This window comes from Canis aureus, chromosome 19 (assembly GCF_053574225.1).
Source record: "Canis aureus isolate CA01 chromosome 19, VMU_Caureus_v.1.0, whole genome shotgun sequence".
Classification (NCBI taxonomy): Eukaryota; Metazoa; Chordata; class Mammalia; order Carnivora; family Canidae; genus Canis; species Canis aureus.
In genome coordinates, this window is record NC_135629.1 from 57,965,408 (window position 1) to 57,987,813 (window position 22,406).

At 57.7% G+C, this 22,406-nt stretch overlaps 1 protein-coding gene across 7 annotated transcripts in view; it reads right to left on the minus strand.

Annotated features, from left to right (window-relative positions):
* Nucleotides 1-21,888, minus strand: part of TMPRSS9 (transmembrane serine protease 9) — a 45,745-nt gene extending 23,857 nt beyond the window's left edge. Inside the window, exons 1-3 of one of the 7 annotated variants that reach the window (XM_077860607.1) lie at nt 21,811-21,888; nt 2,878-3,042; nt 860-901 (exon numbers count right to left, since the gene is read on the minus strand). In XM_077860607.1, coding sequence (XP_077716733.1) covers nt 860-901; nt 2,878-3,010 — 175 coding nt within the window. In that variant the 5' untranslated portion in view covers nt 3,011-3,042; nt 21,811-21,888. Of the gene's footprint in view, nt 1-859; nt 902-2,877; nt 3,043-3,331; nt 3,841-21,810 lie in introns of those variants that run through there. The other 6 variants (XM_077860602.1, XM_077860604.1, XM_077860603.1 and 3 more) reach the window with 6 other exon arrangements.
* Between the last annotated feature and the right edge of the window lie 518 nt (nt 21,889-22,406).

Consider the following 22,406-nt stretch of genomic DNA (forward strand, 5'->3'; position numbering starts at 1 on the left):
TCGAAGGTCGCTTGCTCCATGGGCTGAGTCAGCTGGGTACCCCCAACTAAGCCTGTTTTCCCTGTGCAATAATGACAGACTCACAGAAAGCTCAGGAATAGCAGGAAGGTCCCGTGTGTCTGACCCCCAGCTTCCCTCAAGGCTACCACCACCAATTAAAATTTTGAGCTGTATGGGAAGGGGATACGTTTTAACTTTAAATTATTTATAAGTTTAGGGCAGCCCGGGTGGCTCAGCGGTTTAGTGCAGCCTTTGGCCCAGGGCCTGAGCCTGGAGACTAAGGATCCAGTCACACGTTGGGCTCCCCGCAGGGAGCCTGCTTCTCCTTGTGCCTGTGTCTCTGCCTCTCTCTGTCTCTCATGAATAAATACATAACATCTTTAAGAAAATAATAAAAACAAATTATTTACAAGTTTAAAAAATTTGTAAATGTTTTTTAAAGCCTTCCTTAAGTTTCATGGGTCCTGATGAGGATTTTATTTGTATTAATCTCAATGCGTGTGGGCTTCCAGGATGCCCCTTCTAGGATGCCTCCCCGTCAGATGAGGACACACACACTCACACGGCACGGACTTTCCTGCATTTGACTCCCACTGCTGTTAGGGGGCCTGTCGGTCACCCCCGGCTGTGAGGGACTCCAGATGTTCCACAAACACATAAATAAAATAGGTAAGAAATATACATGTGTACTACATATAAAAACCAAAGAAATCCACGTAGGATTGCCAACTTATTGTCTATCAGAGAAGAATGTTTTCTCTCTGTCACTTATTATCGTTACTTCATGACAAAAAGGGGACTTTCTCTCACACACACACACACACACACACACACACACAAACTGTAGAAAGCTTAGCACCTGAGAGCCAGCCTGTTCCAGAGCAGCGCTGCCCAGAATGTCCTGTAATGACAGAATGTTCTAGATGTGTGCTGTCCAGTGTGGTATCCACCAGCTGCCCAGGAAGGTAGCTGGTGGGGATGAGAAACTGGCTTTTTTTAAAGTAGGCCCCACACCCAGCATGAAGCCCAGCGTGGGGTTTGAGCTCACAGCCCTAAGATCAAGACTTGAGCTGAGATCAAGAGTCTGACCCTCGGATCCCTGGGTGGCTCAGCGGTTTGGCGCCTGCCTTTGGGCCAGGGTGTGATCCTGGAGTCCTGGGATCGAGTCCCATGTCGGGCTCCCTACACGGGGCCTGCTTCTCCCTCTGCCTGTGTCTTTGCCTCCCTCTCTCTCTCTCTCTGTGTCTCTCATGAATAAATAAATCTTTAAAATAAAAAAGAGTCTGACACTCAACTAACTGAGCCGCCCAGGTGTCCCAAGGAATTGACTTTTCAATAATATTTGTTAACTGCTTTAACTGTAACCAGCCCCCAGGGCTCAGGGCTGCCATCCCCAGTAGCAACAAGGCAGGCAACAGGGGAAGAGCTGCTGTGTGTGGTGGCTAAGGATATCCACGGTCTCACGGGGAATGTCCATCTACACTCTCCACAAACATTACGGCAAATCCAGGACATGCAGTGGAAGGAAATGGACAAGCCCCAAGAGGTACGCAGACCCTGCTGTCACCTAGTGAATTCTCACGAGACAGCCCTAGGTATCATCTACGGAAACATGTCTCTGCGTGGAGACCTGTCAGGCTGCAAACCACTCACAGTTGCTGGTGCCACAGAGTTGTCACATGGAAAATCAAGGTAGGCCGTGGCCAGCTGCGGTGATGGGTTTTATAACTTACAAACAGACAACATGGTCAATAGGTGTAATGGCTCCACGTGGTTCGAAATCAGAAGCCAGCAAAAGGCGAATCTGGTGACAAATCTCCCTCCTGTGCTTGACTGCATGCTGTCCTCCCCAGAGGTAACCAGTTAGGCTCCAAAACTCCCTCCAGAAACAATTTATGCACACAGGCAAACACGTTTCCCTTTCTTGCTATTCAGCATCTCTCCCTACTCTTTCCTTTTTTCTTTTTTTTTTTTTTTTAAGATTTTATCTATTTATTCATGAGAGGCTCTACAGAGAGAGAGGCAGAGACACAGGCAGAGGAAGAGGCTCCATGCAGGGAGCCCGACATGGGGCTCGATCCCAGGACTCCAGGATCATGCCCTGAGCCGAAGGCAGACGCCCAATCACTGAGCGACCCAGGCATCCCCTCTCCCTACTTTTTCAACTAGCATCTTGGGATCCTCTTCTTAAAGTATAAAAAGAGCTTCCTGTTTATTTTTACATCTGCAACCCCACATTCTACAGAGAGACCACAGTTTTGTACGGTTCACCGTAAATAAGGTGACTTTCTACTGGGAGCAAACAGGAAACAGAGGCCACTGTGAATCGCAGGAACACAGACCACTGTTCGCTTGGGCGGGGGGTGGGGTGGGGCAGCAAAGGAAGAGACAGAATCTGAAGAAGACTCCACACCTAGTGTGGATCCTGACCTGGGGCTCAATCGCAGGACCCTGAGATCCAGGCCTGAGCTGAAATCAACAGTCGGATGCCTAACAACCAAGCCAAGCAGGCGCCCCGTTGTTCACTTCTTACAATTTGAAAAGTATGAGTACTTTTCAAATTTCTCAATATCCAAAGGAGTTCACTTCACTGTTCCTACTTGCCTCCTTTCTCACTCCATGATGAGAACTTCCTGGGAGAACACGGTTTGTGGAAAACGTGAATACCTGGCCCATCCTCGCACCCATCCGCCCCAGACTGCCACCCAGGCTCCTGGCCTGCCTCCCTTCTCTCCTGGTGGCCTGAGATTCAATTCCATGCTTGCTTGCTCAGCCCTTTGGTCCTGGGATCCTAACGCGGATACCACCAAGCCACTTCTAAGCATTTTCGTGTAGGCCACCTAGTGCCTGAACCCGTGCAAGCCCACGGCCGCTTACCCACGAGGACTCCCAGGGTGACCATCACAACGCTGGCGGCCGCCAGGGCAGAGAGGGCCACGCGGCAGCCCGCAGCCGGGACTTCCTTTGGTGCCCCAGGCACGAGCTGCAGGTCCCCAGCGATGGGCTCCATGGCTCCCAGACACGGAGCAGACGACCCGGACGCTGCAAGAAACGGTGGAAAGACAGAGTCAGCTGGAGGACGCCTCCCGCCCCTAAGCAGGGGTGTCGCAGGTGCAGGGGGGCTGGGCGCCTGTCATACACGCGGGTTCGGCGTGGCTCCGTGACCCGCCAGGCGCGACGCTCCACCTCCCTGCGGCCCCGGTCACCGTCACGGCTCACCTAGCGCGGGAGGAACCACATCGGCTCGGACGCCCTCAAGCCCACGCGCGGGTAGTGCTGGTCGCCCGGTCCCCCCGCCCCCACCTCCCAGAGGCGCCCCCTCCGTCCTCACCGCCCGCAGCGCGGGGTCTGCCCGTCTCTGGGAGGCCCCGGGGACCCAGGGTCACCCCCGCCCCGCGGCCTCCACCAGCTGCCCCCTGCCCGGGACGGGGACGTCTCGGGCCCCCGTGGAGCCGGGCCCGCGCCAGCTCTGGTGCCCGCGGCGTCCGTCGTGGCCTGGACTCCACGTGACCACCCGCGGCCGCCGGCATCCGCCGGAGGGACCGGCCTCCGCCCCCTCCGCCGCCAGGACGCCCGGTCTGAGGGCCTCAGCTCTTTGAGGACCGGGAGGAGCCACGTGCTTCTCTGTTCACGAGTCCAACGCGCCCGTCGAGTGCAGTGTCGCGAGAGACCCGAGCTGGGGTTCCCCCTAGGCCGCCCCTCGATCTCGGTCTCGCGAGAGATCCCAGTGGGGTCCTCCTAGGCCGCCCCCTCGATCTCGGTCTCGCGAGAGACCCGAGTGGGGTCCTCCTAGGCCGCCCCTCGATCTCAGTCTCGCGAGAGATCCGAGTGGGGGGGTCCTGCTAGGCCGCCCCCTCGATCTCGGTCTCGTGAGAGATCCGAGTGGGGTCCTCCTAGGCCGCCCCTCGATCTCGGTCTCGCGAGAGATCCGAGTGGGGGGGGGGGGGGTCCTGCTAGGCCGCCCCCTCGATCTCGGTCTCGCGAGAGATCCGAGGGGGGGGGGGGGGGGTCCTGCTAGGCCGCCCCCTCGATCTCGGTCTCGCGAGAGATCCGAGTGGGGGGGGGGGGTCCTGCTAGGCCGCCCCCTCGATCTCGGTCTCGCGAGAGATCCGAGTGGGGTCCTCCTAGGCCGCCCCTCGATCTCGGTCTCGCGAGAGATCCGAGTGGGGGGGGTCCTGCTAGGCCGCCCCCTCGATCTCGGTCTCGCGAGAGATCCGAGTGGGGTCCTCCTAGGCCGCCCCCTCGATCTCGGTCTCGCGAGAGATCCCAGTGGGGTCCTCCTAGGCTGCCCCTCGATCTCAGTCTCGCGAGAGACCCGAGCTGGGGTCCTCCTAGGCCGCCCCTCGATCTCGGTCTCGCGAGAGATCCCAGTGGGGTCCTCCTAGGCCGCCCCTCAAGCGCAGTCTCGCGAGAGACCCGAGTGGGGGGGGGGGGGGTCCTCCTAGGCCGCCCCTCAATCTGAGTCTCGCGAGAGACCCGAGCTGGGGTCCCCGTAGGCCGCCCCTCGAGCGCAGTCTCGCGAGAGACCCCGCCGAGGGCCCTGGAGGCCTTCTCGCGCGTCCGCCGCAGCCGAGGCCGAGGCCTGCGGGTCCTTCGGTCCCCTGGGGAGGCCGTGGGGCGGGAAGAGCAGCTGCGGCCTCGCCGCGGGCCTCCAGCTCCCGCCTGCCGGGTGGGCAGAGTGCGGCCTGCCGGCCCGCCTTTCCCCCAGCGACGCCGGGTTCTGGGACAGCAGGCGGGCCGCGAGCCCAGCCCGGGGTGCCGCCTGCAGGGCCCCTGCGCCCGCTGCCTCCGCGCCTCCCCCGCGGGGCTCTGGTCTCGGGCACCAGGATCCTGCAGAGACGAGGTTGGTGCAGGAGGCAGCCGATGGCTCCGAGAGGCCGCAGAGCTCCTTCGGGGGCCCGTGGGCACGAAAGGCGGCTGGCGTCGGGAAGAGTGCTGGGCACCCAGGTACGCCGAGTTTCAGGTGAGCAAAACATGCTCTGGGGCATGACTCTGTCCCCGGCGTCGTTAACGTCCACGTTTCCGCTGGGCTATGGTAACGGGTTTTCTGGTCAAACACTATGGTAGATGTTGCCCTGAAGCTGATTTTTAGATGCAACTGACTTTCAAATTAATAGACCTTTAAGTAGAGAAGATGACCCTCCCTGTTGTGGATGGGCCGCATGCAATCAGTTGAAGGCCTTCGGAGGAAAGGACATGTGGCTCCGGATGGCCTTGGGGACTTGAGCTGCAGTACCAGCCCTGCCCTGGGGCTCAGTCCGACTGCTGGTTGCCGACTTGCCAGCCCCCGTGGCCGTGTGAGCCAGTTCCTTAACGTGCCCCGCTCCTTCCTGTTGGCTCTGTTTCTCTGAAGAGCCTCGCTAATACGGTCTCTCGTATTTTGTGCAACATTAGGGCATATTTATACTAAAAAAAAAAGAGTATTTGCTGTTTATTTGAGATTCAAATTTATGTGACTGTGCTGTATGTTCATTGTTAAAGTCTGAAACCCTGTGCTGGGGCCCAGCCAAAATATTCCATCTGCAAGAGAGTGCGTCCCCGATGGGAACGGCCACTCCATGCCTCACCGCCACCATCTGGAGCTGATGAGAAAGGGGAGATGCGCGGGGGTGGCGGGGAGTGAGGCTGTATAACACTTACCCCTTTATTCTTACACTTGAGCTGAATTGCCTTCTGAGGAGCCAGGGAATCTCTAAGAATCACTTGATGAAATGTTTTAGGGACAAAGACACCAAGATTCACCTCTGTGATTAGGGCTGGAAACTCAAGTTTAGTGTATGAGCTCATTGACACTCCCCCGACCAAACACACACACTATATTCATTCAGCCCCAGCTGCCCTGGCTACCCCCCCCCCCCCCCGGCACCAAGCCGTGGGTTTTCTAAGGATTCCTGTGTTCTCCGAATTGTCTTGTCATCACTGTCATTAGGGCACAGAAGGGGCCCAATGCTATTTAGCATCGAATATAGAAGCACTATTCATTCAGCTTTCTGCCCATCTGATATTTATGACGGGCCAGGCCTGGATGCTCTGTGCTGAGTACCCAGCCCTGAATGAGATAGATGAGATTCTCTGAGCTCAGAGAGTTTAAATCTTGATGGCAGAGACCCAAATAAATTAAAATTAGAGCTACAATTAAGGCTTGAAAATAAAGACGTACCCCTGGGGTTTTGTGTCTGTGTAGAAAGGAGCTTTGATCTAGACAGGGGGTGAGGAAGGGTTTCCTGGGGGAGGGATGTGTTATCTGAGTTCTGAAGGATAAGCAGGAATTCAGTAAGTGCCCATGGAAGGAACAGGTTTCCACACAGCGAGGACAAAACGCAGAAAGCCCTGTAGCAGGAGGGGTAAAATAAGGGCCAACGCAGAGAAAGCGCGTATCAGCTCCAGCTGTTCAGCGCGTTACCACAGGCACAGCAGCTTAGAACAACACACAGTCATTGTCTTGCAGCTTCTGTGGTCCTAGCGGGGTCCTCTGCTCGGGCCTCAGGAGGCTGCGAGCCGGGTGTTAGCCGGGCTGCGTTCTCATCCAGAGGCTCAGCCGGGGAAGCATCTGCTTCTGAGCTCCCTACCGTCGGCAGAATTTGTTTCCTTGCAGCTGTGGGGCTGAGGCCCTAACTTCCTCGCTGGCTGTTGACCAAGGGCTGGTCTTCGCTCCCAGGCCCCTGACAACACTGTGGCCACTTTATCAGGGCCAGTGGGGGAAACTCACTGCAGTGTGCTGGGATGGAGTTGCACAGAACATAAGGCAACAATGGGAGCCTTGCTCATCTAATGTGACCTAATCACAGGAGTGATTGATACTCAGCGGTCCTTCTCGCTCAGGGGGAGGGGGTATGCAGGGCGTGTGCTAGAGAGCAGAAATCCTCGGAACCTCTGAGAATGCTGCCTACTCGGGGCGTCCGGGTGGCTCAGCGGTTGAGTGTCTGCCTTCGACTCAGGGCGTGATCCCGCGGTCCCAGGATTGAGTCCCCCATCGGGCTCCCTCCATGGAGCCTGCTTCTCCCTCTGCCTGTGTCTCTGCCTCTTTCTCTCTGTGTCTCTCATCAAAAAATAGATAAAATCTTTAAAAATATATATATTTTTTAAAAAGATGGAGGGATGAGTACAGTTGAAAGACTCTAAGGCTCAGAGGAAAAAGGGGAGATTCGTGTTTAATTTCACACTTCGTTAAACAAAGGATGCATGATAAACTTTTAAGAGCAGCTTCAATAATAGAACTGAAATGCTTAGCTTCCAAAAAGTAGAGTGAGAAAGATATAAAATGCAGGAAAGGGCAGCCCTGGTGGCCCAGCACCGCCTTCAGCCCAGGGTGTGATCTTGAAGACCCAGGATTGAGTCCCATGTCAGGCTCTGCAGGGAGCCTGCTTCCCCCTCTGCCTTTGTCTCTGCCTCTCTGTCTCACTCTCTCTCTCTCTCTCTGGGTCTCTCATGAATAAATAAATAAAATCTTTAAAAAAATAAAATAAAATGCAGGAGAAAAGAGAGAAAAGCAGAGAAAGAAAAAGTACAAATATACTAAACTTTAGAAGAATTTGTGAGCTTAAGTTTTGTTTTTTGTTTTAAGCCAGCTAGAGTGTTTTAAGTAGTCTCTTATAAACAATAAAAGGGGGGAGCCCTGGGTGGCTCGGCGGTTTGGTGCCTGCCTTTGGCCCAGGGTGTGATCCTGGAGTCCCGGCATCGAGTCCGTGTCGGGCTCCCTGCATGGAGCCTGCTTCTCCCTCTGCCTGTGTCTCTGCCTCTCTCTCTCTCTCTCTCTCTATGTCCATCATAAATAAATAAATAAATCTTTAAAAAAATAAATAAAAGGCACAAAATGGAAGGAAGAAAAATCCTAAACTCTTACATATCCAGTACCAAAACTCAACACTTAACAGGTTTACTTAATGGATCTATATTCCCTGTTTTAAGGGATAAAGTTACTTCTTTAGGTACACATGAAATATTTACAAGAATTAACCTCCCACTTAACCACAAAGCAAATGTCAACAAAACCCCCAAAAACTCTACACTCAACCCACGTGTCTCACAACAGTACAGCTAAATTAGATAACTGGAAATAATGAAACCTTGATTAAAAATCTAAAATTACTTCTAGAGCAGCCCCGGTGGCGCAGCGGTTTAGCGTCGCCTGCAGCCCGGGGTGTGATCCTGGAGACCCTGAATCGAGTCCCACCTCGGGCTCCCTGCATGGAGCCTGCTTCTCCCTCTGCCTGTGTCTCCTCCCCTCTCTCTCTCTGTCTCTCTCTCTGTCTCTATGAATAAATAAATAAAATCTTTAAAAAAAAATAAAATAAAATTACTTCTAGAAAATTAATAATTCCAGGAGGAACTTACAGGTAATTAAGTAAAATATTTAGGAGAAATCAAGGGTTGGACACTTAACTGGCTGAGCTACCCAGGTGCCCCTAAATAAAACATTTAGAACTGAACGATAGTGAATATGCTTTATGTTGAAATACCGGGTGCAGCCAAAGCTGTCCTTAGCGGTCACCATCAGTGTTACATCAAGCCACACGGCTGGGCAGACGCCACCTAGGATGCTGTGGTCCCCAGGGTCCAACTGATCCCACCTGGAAAACACGGATTGCTGTTCCCAGCCCACACACAGCATCCACTCCACCAAGATCGGGGTCCTGGTGTCCTTGGAAGAAAAGGCCACATTTTGGGTTTTATTGTCCCAAGCAAAACCCCTTCTATGTACCCGTGGCCCGTGGAGTGCTTGTGGGGCCAGCGTGCCTTGTTTTCCCTTCTCTTAATTTTTCCTAAAGAAGCATCTGAGAAGGCAAATCTGGCCAGAAGAGAACAGAGTGGGAATTCAAAAGCATAAAGGGAGCTCGTTAAGAGGATATATAGGTAAAATTTAGGATTGCTCAAAAGGAATCCCAGACTTTGCCCTCAGTTTCTGGGAGGTGATCCCTTGGAGGCCGAGATCAACCGTATGGGCCATCAGTGAATGGGTCATGCAGCGAAGTCCTACTAAAAACTCTGGACCCCGAAACTGGAAGTGAGGGGGGCCACCGTATTGGCGAAACACCATGCGTGTCGCCACACGTGCCCTGAGAGGGAGAGGACGGGGAGGACAGTGGAGACCTCATGCCGGGTGTTGCTCCCAGGGGCTCATGCCTGTGCGCACCCAGATCCATATGCTGAAACCGTGCTCCCGAGGTGATGGTGCAAGGAGGGGGGCTCCGGGACGGGATTAGGTCATAGGGTGCAGCCCCCACAAGCGGGATGGTACCTTCACGAGAGCCCCAGAGAGCTCCCGGCCCCCGCTCCAGGTGAGGACTCTAGACGTGGAAGCTGCCGGCACCTCGGACTCGGACTCCAGCCTCCACGACCGTGAGGAATCAACGTGGGCTGCTCATCAGCCGTGGGGGCTGCGGCGCCCCGCTGGAGCCGCGTGGGCTGGCCTTGCCCCGGCCGATCTGAATCCGGAACGCTAATCCCTCTGAGCAATAACGGTGACCTCAGCAGCTTTTGGTGAGTTGAGTCATTCTACGGAATTGTCACTCCCAAGAGTGGTGTGGGGGACCTGCCTGCCGGAGCCTCCCGACCGTCGCAGCAGGGCTCGCGGGCTGAGTGGCTCCAACAGCAGAGATTTATTCCCTCCCAGCTCTGGAGGCCAGGCTCATCCCTTCTGGGGCTACCAGGAGGAAACCTGCCCCAGGCTCTCTCCTAGACTCTGCTGGTCACAGCGATGATGGTGGCCCTTGGCCTGTAGACACGTCGCCTCGTCTCTGCCTCCATCTGCACAGGACATTCTCCCCGTGGCCTGTCTGTCCAAGTGTCCTTTTTTTAAGGACACAAGTTGTACAGGACTAGGGCCCCCTGTCATGACCTCATCTTAATTTGATCATCTCCATAAAAACCCTATTTCCAAATGGATTATTGCGAGGTATTGGGGGTTTGGGCTTCAACATATGAAATCTGAGGGTTAGCGGTTCACTGCAAAACACCCCCAAACTTGCAGGCTGTTATCAGGTGCGTGGGTGGTCTTAGCCTCGCTTTAGAGTTGGCCGTACGCTCGTCACAAGGGAAGAACTAGAGAGAGGTTTCACACCCACTAGGATGGCTACTACCTAAAGCCACACAAGGGCTGGTGAGGGTGTGAAATCAAAAGTCTTGTGGGAATGGAAGGCAGGGCGCTCACCGGGGAAAATCAGTTTGGTGGCTCCTCAAACAAATACAATTGCCGTAGGAATCACGTAGGATTATCACACAGAGCGACCAGGGGAACCGGCAGGTCCGTTCCTAGGTGCACACCCAGGGGGGCTGAGGGCAGCGTCGTGAGGCTCTTGCACACCTGTGTTCACAGCAGCAGCAGCCACAACGGCCAAGACGTGTGTCCAGGTGTCCAATGGCCCAAGGGTCCATCAGTGGATGAAGGATACACACGGTGTGGCCCGTCCACACCCGGGATATGACCCAGCCCCGGGGAGGAAGGGGCCCAACACCTGCCCCCACGTGGACGGACCCCGAGGACACCGGGCTCAGGGAGGGGACCCAGACCCAGAAGGACGCCTCCTGCAGGACCCCCCTCCCAGGAGGTCCCCAGAGGAGGCCCGTGCACAGAGACAGAGGAGGTGGTGGGAGCCAGGGGTGGGGGGGTGGTCCCTGTGGAGAGATGGAAGGTTCTGGAGACGGAGGGTGGGGGTGGGTGCAGGGCGGGGTGCGTGTGCTTCGTGCCCCTAGCTTTGCGCTCAGAGACGGTCAAGACGGTGAATTTTATGTCGTGTGTGTTTTACCACAAGGAAGGCAGGGAGGGAGGGGAGGAGAGCGAGGAGGACGCACGCACGCACCGGAGGAGGGAGGAGGAAGCCAAGCACCGTGGGGAAGAGTGGGACACGCTGGACCTGTGTTCCACGCGGAGACACCCAGGATGCGGCGAGCCGGGAGCCGGCCTCGGGCAGACCGGGACAGCCGGGAGAGCCGCGCCTGCTGACCGCACTCCGGCCCTGCAGCCCGCGGGGAACCTCACCCGGTCGGCATCGGCGGGGCGCTGCAGCGCAGAAGCCAGGCAGGCTACGAGATCTGCCTTGGAACCAAGCGAGGCTCAGAGAAGGCGGCGACTGTTTGCTCCAAACAGTCTGGCGGTGTCTCCGGCGCTTCCACAGAAACGGCATTTTGCGCCGACCCTACGGCAGGTGGAATAATGGCCCCGACCGTGTGCCCGTCCTAGTCCCCTGGACCCTGGATATGTCCCCTCGCACATTAAAGGGATCTCGCAGGTGGGAGCAAGTCACGGCCCCCGGGGGCCCGGTGTCCTCACCAGGTCCTCCCGAGGGGGGAGCCCCAGCCGGCGACCCCGCACTGCTGGCGGTGAGGACGGAGGAGGGGCCTCCGGCCGGGCAGGGGGCGCCTCTGGATGGGACTAGGCGGGTCCCCATGGACCCCGGGGGTAGTGGGGGGGACCAGCCCTGCCCCCCCGAGGTTCAACACTGGGAGACCCGCACCGTGCCGGCGGCAGCAGGAAGCCAGTGCAGGCCTTTTGTGGACGATGCTGACCCAGGAGAGACGCTCGCTGTTGGTTCAGGACGTTGGACGCCCTCGTAGGAAAACACCCTGAGAGCCAGCCTGCCCTTGCCCCAGGTGCTCTCTGGTGGGGGGGTCGCTGGCCGTCGCGAGGGGCCCCAGCAAGGTTAACCTCTTCGGGTCTGCTTATAGCCAGTGATCTCCTTTGTCCCTTAGTTCTCGTTTCCGACGACGCGTGGGGCATCTTCCCGGATCGCTTTCTTCGGGGAAGGTTCACCCCAAGCGTGTCGCCCCAACCACCGGGCCGCCCGGCCGCCCGCCAGTCATGGCTCTCGTGCGCACCCCCATCAGTGCCAGGTCCGCACCGAACCCCGGGCCGCCGGCCACAGCGCCCACCCGTCACTCCTGGCCGCGGTTGGCCCGAGGGGCTGTACGTGACTGAGGCAAGCCAGCCAACCAAGCGTCTTCCCTGAGTCTCGATTGTACGAAATCACCCTTTTTCTAGACCAGAAACAACAGGATCACGACCAGTTGAACTAATAATGACCAGGAGGAAGCGGGGTTCCTCAACTGCCGGCGGCAGGCTTGGGGCCCCTGGCCGCGACCCCGCCTGGCCACAGGAGGAGTAGGAGGGCAGTGCCCTGGAGGAGGAGAGCAGTGGACGTGAGGGGCACCCAGGGAAGAATTTCAAGGGACAAGACGGGGTGACGGGCCACGTCCTCTGGGTTCCCCGGGCACCGGAGCCGGTCTTTGCGTGAACTGGCACGGGATGGAGTTGCTGCCCTCAGGAGATCGGGAGTCAGGCCTCATGGACGCACCACAGCAGGAGCAGCCACGTCTGCAAGGACACTGAAGAAAATGCTGTTCACCCACCTCTTCCGCTGTGGGTGGTAAAAACCCAAACGACAACACTGGAGCCAACACGACGTCAGGGCCTTTGGAGTTCCCGACGTTGCCACCTCCCCACACTTGGGGGTGCCCGTTCCCCCAGGGCCTTTGCAGACTCACAGACATGCGGCCTCCACCAGCTGGTGGTTAGGAGAGGAAACTCCCTCCCCAGCAACCCCCCAACTGACCAGGGGCCTCCCCGGAGGTCTTTGTGTCCCCACTAACTGGCTCCTCTGCCGGCCACATCTCGACGGCACCATGTAAGTGGTCACAGAGCAAAGTGTGTCAAACCATTTGTTACACTCATGCCAGAGCCATGCAAAAGCCCCTTCTCATCACTACCTGCAGGCCCTCGCCCTCTCCCACCCCGTTCTCTGTGGCTCCTTTCCCAGGGGCCGCCCCTAGGACAGTCCACAGCACCCATGATCATTTATTCAGCAGCAACCTGTACATAGAAGTTTCCAGTTCTGGGGCTCCGGGTGGGAATGGACACTTGGAGACATCTCTACTGACACCTCAGCATGTCCCAAGCTGGGTGCGTCTTACCCCGGCAAAGCTGCTCACTCCTCCCTTCCCTGCGTTCCGGGAACCACTCCCCCTGTCTGCTGCTCTGGACCAGCACCCACTCCCACCCCAGCCTTCCATGACTCTGCACCCCCCTCCCCCTCCTTGTTGGTCACCTCCAAAGCAGCCCACTCCACCCCCTTCCTCCTCTCCAGGGATCACACCCACCCGTTCCTGCTCCTATACCTTCGCCCCTTCCCTGGGCTGGTGGCTCCTGCTGCTCCAGGCCTGCCCCGGGCTGCCCATCTTTCGAGCAACTAGAGATACCTCCCTAGACCAGGGGCTCCCTCGGGGTGATTCTGCCTCCAGGGGACACTGAGCACATGCTCAGGGATGTTTGTGGCTGTCACAACTGACGGTACTCTTGGCACTGGGGGTGGGAGTGAGAGATGCTGCTCCACACCCCCCTCACACAGTGCCCAGGATGCCCCGCAGAGAGTGACCCGTCCCAAATGTCCGCAGAGCCGAGGGGAAGAGACTCTGGTCTGTACAATAGGACGGTGCTACTCCCCAGCCTTCAGGAGCTCCGTGCCACCCTCAGCACCAAGTCCACAGTCGTGGGCCTGACTCTCCTCCCCGACGCTTCACTCACTGACCCTTGCTCCAACCTCCAGCTGTTTATTCTGCTCCCAAGAGAATCTTGACACCTGCCACCACAAAGACGGACCCTGAGGACACCGGGCTCAGTGAGAGGAGCCAGACCCAGTGTGTCCAAGGTACACACTCAGAAAATCGAAAACAGATGCTCGCACACCCATGTTCACAGCAGCATTATTCACGGTAACCAAAGTGTCCACTGGTGGATGAAGAGATGAGCAAATGTGGCCCACCCATACGATAGGGTAGTAGTCAACCCTAAAAGGGAGGGAAATTCTAACACCTGCTACAACATGGATGGACTGAGGACTCTGCTTGGAAATAAGCCGGTCACAGTAAGACAAATCCTGCAGGACCCCACTCCCAGGAGGTCCCCAGAGACAGAGAGGAGATGGTGGGAGCCAGGGCAGGGGGTGGGGGGTCCGTGTGGGGAGATGGAAGGTTCTGGAGACAGTGGTGGGAGTGGGTGCCCTGAGCTATGCACTTAGAGATGGTTACCGTGGTGAATTTTATGTTGCGTGTACCTTACTGCAATTAAAGAAAAACTGTTGAGGGAAGTCAGCAAGGAACGGATAGAGCAGGAGTTTGTGCCTGTCCTTGTGAGTGTGAATTCCAGAAAGAGGGGTGTTCGGTGCTGGCTCAATGCTCCACGGAGTAGAGAGCAGTAAGGCCGTGGAAACAACAGCCTGGCTGGGAAGTGATTATAAAGTACTATATGGACACAGTCTAGAGAACTTTCTAGACCCCCGTCAACTCCTTGAGGACACACATGCACCTTCTGTAAAGCCTCTGCAAACAGCTGGCACAGACAAGGCATTTGTTGCTTGAGGGAAAAGCTGACAATTTGCCAAGGAATAAATTGTCAGTGTGCCTATATCAGCTTTGCAAAAAGTCGGCTAAAGACCCCCAAGTAGGGATCCCTGGGTGGCGCTGCGGTTTGGCGCCTGCCTTTGGCCCAGGGCACGATCCTGGAGACCCGGGATCGAATCCCACATCGGGCTCCCGGTGCATGGAGCCTGCTTCTCTCTCTGCCTGTGTGTCTGCCTCTCTCTCTCTCTGTCTGTGACTTAAATAAATAAATAATAAATAAAATATTAAAAAAAAAAAAAAAAAAAAAAAAAGACCCCCAAGTAGCCTCTCTGGATCGCTTTATGTTCCATTTCATGCTGAGAAACAAACGCAGAAGGCCAGACTGATGAGAGGCTAATCATCGTCAGTCTCCAGTCATAAAGTTGAGTCACTTTAAAACCCAACTTTCAGGCAGCCCCAGTGGCTCGGCGGTTTAGCGCTGCCTTCGGCCCAGGGTGGGATCCTGGAGACCCGAGATCGAGTCCCATGTCGGGCTCCCTGCATGGAGCCTGCTTCTCCCTCTGCCTGTCTCTCTCTCTCTCTCATAAATAAATAATCAATCTTTTAAAAAAATAAAATAAAACCCAACTTACCCCAAACACTCATATTTCGAAATTGAAGTAGGCTTCTGGCCAAGATGTGAAGTTCACTAGGACTTTATTTATTTTCATTTAGGACTTAAAAAACAAATCTGCCAAAAACCAAATCTGCCTGTTTAGATAGATCTCGGTTTCCACTGAGATGTAATGGAGACAAGCTATCTTACACAAGTGGGCAGCTTACTTAAGAGAGAACGTTCCAGAAGAACCTTCACACCCTTAATCTCAGACTACAAGATATCTTCTAGAATGTATTGTATTTTTTTATTTTTTGCGAAGATTGGGGGTGGAAGAGAATGGATGACAAAAGCTGAGTGCAACGAGGGAAGATAGCTGATTAAGAGAAAATAAGAGAACACAAGACGGCGATTGCTGGCTCACACAGTGATCTTGAGCTGAGAGAAACCCCTTGACAGGATGAGGCAGAGCTTATTATTTTTTTTTTTAAGAAACGGAGGATAAGTTACCACCTGCGCTCGAGAGATACATGAGAACACCCCAGACAGATCTAAAGAGTGAATGTGCAGTTGTAAAATAAGAGGAATGAGCAGGCAAGAGACTTGCTGTTCCCAGTTACGGGAATGATCGGTAGAAGCTTCAAGAAAGACCTGCACCGGCTCTAAGGTCTGCAGTGTGCACCACGATAGAGGGAAGGAAGAGCAAAGGGTCTCTGGGACGCACGACAACAGCCCAGAGCATGCAGAACGGAGTTGGGAGCCGCGAACTCTGGCGTCTCCAACTGGACCCTGTGGCTTGACCGGCATCCAGCTCAGAGCATTCTTTGGCCCAGGCCAGAGGCGAAAGGCCTGACACTCGTCCCAGCTCAGCAGTGATGGGGTGACACTGGGCAAGTCACTCCCGTTTGGGGTGACCAGTCATCTCAGGTCACCTGGGACTGTTGTAGTCATAAGCTGAAATCAGGACACCTGGCCACCCTACTCTCCGTCTGCACCTGCCAGGAGGGTCTGGAGCCTTTCGGGGCTCCCCAAGGGAGTGCTGAGCAAGAAGACATTGCAAGCTGAGCCATGCTGGGAACAAGGCAGGGACAACCGCCTCCAGCCTCCCGATGATGCCACGGAGAGTCTCGGCTTAGGGCCAGCGTGTCCTTAATGCTACTCTAACCCTTGCCAATGACTGTTTTCAAAAAGAGGGCGTGAGCTGTGGGCGCACAGCCTTCAGGGAGGATACCCAGCCCAGGGCCTTGGGTGAAACGATCGGGGTGCTGGCCTCCAAGGCAAAGTTTAAGAGGGACACCTAAAACCTCAGTCAAGATCAATATTTTCACACAATCTTTTAAAAATATAAACATCAACACCAAAACAAAAGAATCCATGAACAGCACATTGACATCGGACCCGAAGACAGGACCCAGACTTACACCTGCAGGACCATCTCCCCGACCCGCCTCCCAGGCCTGTCGAGGCTCATCTTTGTTAAAATGTTGATATGGGGGCACCTGGGGGGCCCAGCGATGGAGCATCTGCCTTTGGCTCAGTGTGTGACCCCGGGGTCCTGGGATCGAGTCCCGCATTGGGTTCCCTGCATGGAGCCTGCTTATCCTTCTGCCTGTGTCTCTGCCTCTCTCTGTGTGTCTCTCATGAATAAATAAATAAAAATCTCAAAAAAAAAATAAAAGATTGATATGTTGCTTGTCGGGAATTCCCCTGCGTTCACTTGATATTTGGGGACATTGCACTACAACGTTATTTCCTGCAGTCACTGAGAGTCCTCCTGCCCGTCTGTCTGGGGTGGGTTTCCTTCCCTGTACGTATTTATTCATTGTCACTCACCTCCTTTTGTTTTCTACTGTGTGTTGCAGTGACTAAAAAAAAAATTTTTTTTAAATAGACCATTTAAAGAAGATTTAATGAGTGTCCTCGTGGCCTCCCTGCAGGTACGTGCCCTCCCCTCCGCGATGCCATCCAGTCTTGCGGTTTTAATAACATCCCTGACGTCTCCCAGCCACACTCATCTACTGAATTGCAGACTTGGGTCCAGCTGGCTCCCAGGACCTCCTTCTGGGTGACCCAGGGTGACCCGGCGGGCCCTTAGCGCCTGGTGTTCAGAGCCCTGGGCAGCCTTGTCCCCCCTCAACCCCGGAGTGACTTGCTTCTTCTGCCCAGTCGAAGGCTGCAGGCCTGTCCCTGCTGTGACTACTGCATGATGTAAGGCTCCGTCTTAGCAGCCTGGAGCTAACGACCCCCTCACGGCCTAATGAACTACGTGGCCATCGAGGAGAAGCCCAGATGTCCCCTAGGAGCCGAGCATGGCCACCAGCTGGCCGGCTGCCAAAGCCAGGCCCTCCCTCATCTGCCGGTGACCCCAGTGAGCCTGGAAGCAGGGCCTTCTGCGGTCTGGCCTTCAGTTGAGAACGCGGCTCAGCCAGCACTCGGATGGTGGCTTCGCATGACCCTGAGCTCGGGGCCCCACTAAGCCGTGCCCAGACCCTGGACCCGCAGAAACGGGAAGGTGCTAAGTGCCAGCTGTTCCAAGCCCCACATTTGTGGCGATTCGAGGGCAGGGGAGCTGCTCAGATCTGATGCACGTCACTGAACCCTATAGCTCTCTCAGCCCCTGCACACCAGCTCCCCCACAGCCTCCCCGCCTCGGGCAGCACCTCCCAGTTTGTGTCACTCAGACCCTAACCCCTGGAGTCCACATGACCCCTCGGCACCATCCGAGTGCCTGGAAGTGCTGTCCCCCCACTGCTTGCCCCGGAAAGTATCCAGAACTGGCCCACGCCTGCCGGGCACCACCCAGGCCTGGTCACAGAGCTTGCTGCCTCCGTGCACAGCAGCTCAAAGCTGAGTCGGGCCGTGTCCCCTCTGCTCAATCCTGCCCACAGTTTTCACTTTAGGGCAAGATGCCCGCGAGACCTGATCCCACCACTCCCCGCTGTCTGTCCTCAGCTCCTCCTTCCTCCCTTGCTTCAGCTCCTCTCTCCTCAATCACGCAAGGCACGATCCTGCCCCAGGGCCTTTGCATCTGCTGTGCCTGCCGCCTGCCACGCTGATCTATACCCTCACGGCAGATGCCTCCACTCGCCCTTCCACGTCCCCACTTTATCTGTTTCCTCCTGGATTGTGCAAGCTGCACCCCCGGCAAGGCAGTGCAGGCCGGCTTCTGCCAAGGTGCCGAGCCTGGACTTCCCTGGGTCCCTCTGGGAGACGTGGAAGCCAGGGAAGAACACCTGGCGCGTTCTCTTCAATCTTTAACCCAATCCTGGCCGAGCGAACAGTCCTCTCGCTCCACAGGCCGGGCCCACGGCAACGGCTGGGAGGTCGCTCCTCAGAGGACCGCAGATCGGCTGGGAAGACGCCACCAGCGAGGAAACAGCATTTCCCACGGGGCGGGCGCCGCGCTGAACGACAGTTAGGTGCACTGTCCCATTTCTTCGACGCACGGCCCCAGTCCGCGCCCATCGGCTCCCGGTGGGGCCCGTCCTCCTCCCTCGGCGCCAGCCGGCCTCGACGTCTCGCTCCTAGCAGGCGGACCGAAGCCTCGGCCCTTGGGGGGGAGCAGCCGCGGAGGGTGTGGGGTGCGTGGCTGCCGCAGGCTGAGTCACAGGCCGCCTGCCGTGAGGATGCTCCAGCTGTGTCTCCGCTAGTGGGTGGCGGAAGGCGTTTTACACGCGGCCACGCGGGCTGACTTCCCCGCTGCTACTGTCACCGGAGACCCCGAGCCGGACTCCCCGAACGAATTACCCACAGAAACGATGGGATAATAGTGTGTATGTTGTTGGTTTGTGTTTGCTTGGTTGTTTGCTTGTTTGTTTGTTTTAAAGTACACCCTAGCCCCAGCGTGCGGCTCGAACTCACGGCTCCAGGATCAAGAGTCACACGCTCCACCTGAGCCCGCCAGGCGCCCCGACACGTTTTGATTTGCTCACTTCTAGAACAGTTTGCCACGCAGCATCCATTCGCTCCCGTGCAGGCCCCCGCCTGTGGGGTGTTGTCCGCCCCCTGGCACCAAGGTTTGCTGTCGGTGGCCCGTCCGGCCTGCTCCTCATGCCCCTTGGCCCCTCATCCTTTCTGCAGGGCCACCTGCCCGCTGCAAGTGCTCCCTCCGGCCGTGGCCGCTTGCACCGAAGTGCGGGTCCAGCCTCCGGGAGGAAGGGAGCGCCGGGTCCACCGCGGTCAACCGTCCACGGAGGTGAAGCCCCAAGGGCTCCCCACCTCGGACCCTCCTCTCTGCCCCCCTCCCCCGGCCCTCAAGAGATGCCCCCGGCACCCGGACCCTCGCATTCCAGCTCCAGCCTGTGGACAGCAGCATCCCTCGTTCCCCCGCAGCCGCTCCTGGGGCCCCACCCCTCCCCGCCTGCCGCCCCCACTTCGTGAAATAAATCGCTCAGCGAGCCTGTGGGAAATTTAATAAGCTCCGGCTCTTCTTTCCCCCCTTTTTATCTGTGGACTTTTTGTTAGGTTTTCATGGGAAGAGGTGTTTGTGAGAAAACTATCTGCAGTGATGATATCATGTCCTCTCTTCATTAGTAAGACCACAGGGGAACGGGGGGGGGACCCCGTAGGGCGCTGGCGGGGGGAGCTGATACACGCGGGTGATACCCGGGAAAGCGGATAAAGACTCGCTGATTAAAAAAAGAAACCTCCCACGACTTACAGCTTGTGTGATGTAAAGTTGATACAGGTCCTAAAATGCCGGGTTGGGGGGTCCCAGGCTGGAGCCCCGAGCGCTGGGGGGCCCTGAACAAGGCCACCGAGAGCGCCGTGGCCACGCCACCTGTGCTCTGCGCCCTGGCGCTGCACTCCCGAGGGCCTTCCCACGGGGGAAGCTGGGTGCGGCGCGCCTGCGGACCCTCCGCGCCGTCTTTGCAACTGAAATTATTCCAAGATCGTGGTTTTTAACGAGGAGAGGTAAAGCAGGGGAAGCGACAGAGCCGAAGGCAGGCATGAGCCAGCGCCCCAGACTGTGTCATCCTCCGCATTTAGAGGCACGGATGTTAAACCACAAGGCTGGGAACAGCCGTGTCCCCGTCTCTACTTCTGGGAACGGGGTGAGCTTAGGAAGAGAGGAGCAGCCAGGCCTGACACTGGCCTGGGCCTCCCAGGGACCCCCGGCAGGGGAGCGGCGGCATGAGGACGCCCATCTTCTAGATGAAGAAACTGAGGCTCGGACAGACTCCCTGTCTCCTCTCTGCGTCTCTGCCTCCCCTCCTTTCTTCCATACACACACGGTCCTTAACATTCCAGGGATTTCCTCCACTTTGCTGGTGGCTCCTTGTCATGAAGTGGGCCACTGCCCCCCATCCCAGGACCCTGCTGTCCAGGTGGGGCAGGTGAGCCGCGGAGACGGCACCAGGAGCTTGACGCCCATGCCAGGGTGCAGGCTCAGCTCCCGGGACCCCAGCCACCCCAACCTGGCCCCGTGAGAGCCCATGTCACAGAACCCCACAGCCGCGTCCACATGCACCCTGCCCGTTTCTCCTTCCTGGGCCCACGCGCATGAGAAGGAAGCCCAGACGTGGGCACCCACCTCCCCTGCCTCTGTGCTCCTCCAGGACGGGCAACGCACCCGCCTCTCCCTCTGGGTGCCTCCCGGGGCCTCGGCTCGGCCACCGCTTCAGGCTCTCCACGGACAGCCGTGGTCACAGGAGTGGTTTCCTGTCTTCCAGCCACTCGAGGCAGGCGGTTCCCACGAGGAGGGAGCCTCCAGCCTGAGCAGAGGGCCGCCCAGCACCCTGTCTGAAGACCCTCCAGCTCAGTGCTGCACACCCTGGGCGTTCACAATTCTGCAGACTGTGTGGACTTTGCACAACACACACACACACACACACACACACACACACACGTGCACGCTCGCCAGCCTGGGGCTCGGCGCCAGAACGAGCTGCGGGGTTCACTGGCTTCAAGTAGGCGCTGCCGTCGGACCAGCGCCAGGGGCATGACTTCTCATTTGGTGGGACAAGGGGCCCGCAGCGTGCTCACGGGGCCTCCTGTTGTGCCCCAGCCAGATCTGCGTGCGTGGCGGTGGTGGCGCCCCATCCTCCAGACAGGGGAACCCATCAGGAGGAGTTCCCACCCCCTACCCTGTGCACAAGCTCGGACAACGGCCAGCAGGAGCTCACACAGGCTCCCAGTGCAATTGCAAATGCAGACACACACAACCTCACACGTGACACACACCCGGTGGCACGACCATGCACAGTCACGCGCTATTGCCTTGCACCCTCACACCTACGGTCGCACGGTGACACAGATGCACCATCCCGCACACCCGCTCCTGCCCGGGGCCGTGGGGTGTGCGTGGCCACGTCCTGCCGCCGGGATGCAGAAAACACGAATCCACTTACCTGCGGGTTCCCGGAGTCTTTCCCTCCAAAACCCAGCACGTACTCGGGCTGGAGGGCTTGTGCTTGATGCGAACACAGTCCCCAAAGCTTCCGGCACCGCCAGACACCGCGCCCCCACCCCAGGGGGCCCAGGGCGGTCAGGGTGGCCCTGACATGGGGGTGGCGGAGGGTCCGCCCAGCCGTGCTCCCCACCCGCCGCACAGCCCTGACGACAGCCTGTGTTGGTGGCATCGTGGAGTCAGAGGCCCCCTCGGCAGGCACCCTTCCCTGTCGGGGACCCCGGCACCCCGCCATCTGTGCTCCCGGGCACTCGGATGCTGGCGGAGGGCGGGGGAAGCAGAGGGGCTCCGGGCCGGCCCCGCAGCCCTCACGGGCTCTGCTCCCCGTGCTCCCTGCGCTGCGCCGCCCCCAGGCTCCCCCCACAGGCTCCCGGCCCCGTCGGGGATGGAGCATCCGGGGCCGGAACGCGCGCCCCTGGGCTCCGCTCCACAGCGGCTGCGGCCGCCCCCGCCCCTTCCGGAGACCCCGACTCACCTCCGCGACCCGCCGAGGCCGCCAGCGGAGCCACCTGCGGAGCTGGAGCGGGAGCCGGAGCCGCGGGCACCAGGGAGCCGGGGCGGGGCCGGGGGCGGCACCTGGCGGGGCGGGGCGGGCGGGGGCGGGGCCCTCGGAGCCACACAGGTGCCCCCGCACAGGTGCCTCCGCACAGGTGTCAGGGGAGGCCAAGGCCGCGGGGCAGGGGCAGGGGCCGACGCCGGGCAGACAGCTCCCCGAGGGGTGTGTGTGAATAACCGGATAGTTTAAAAAATAAACTTGCTGTGGAACAGCTTTAGATGTACAGGGAAGGCTGAGGATGGTCCCTGGGCCCCCCGAGCTCCGCCCGGTTCCCACCCTAACGTTAGTGCCACAGGGTCACAACCAATGAACCGACAGGACCCGTTATTGTTAACCAACATCCACACTTTATTCAGATTCCTGGTGTCCCTGACACACGTTCTGTGCCCGGGGCCCTTGGGGCGGCGGGTTTGGGGGGCCTCCAACCTGATGCGGGGCGCAGTCGGGGGTCGGCGTGCTTCTCATGGTCGGGCTGGGGCAGTGGCCCGGCCTCTGCTGGGACGCAGCCTCCACAG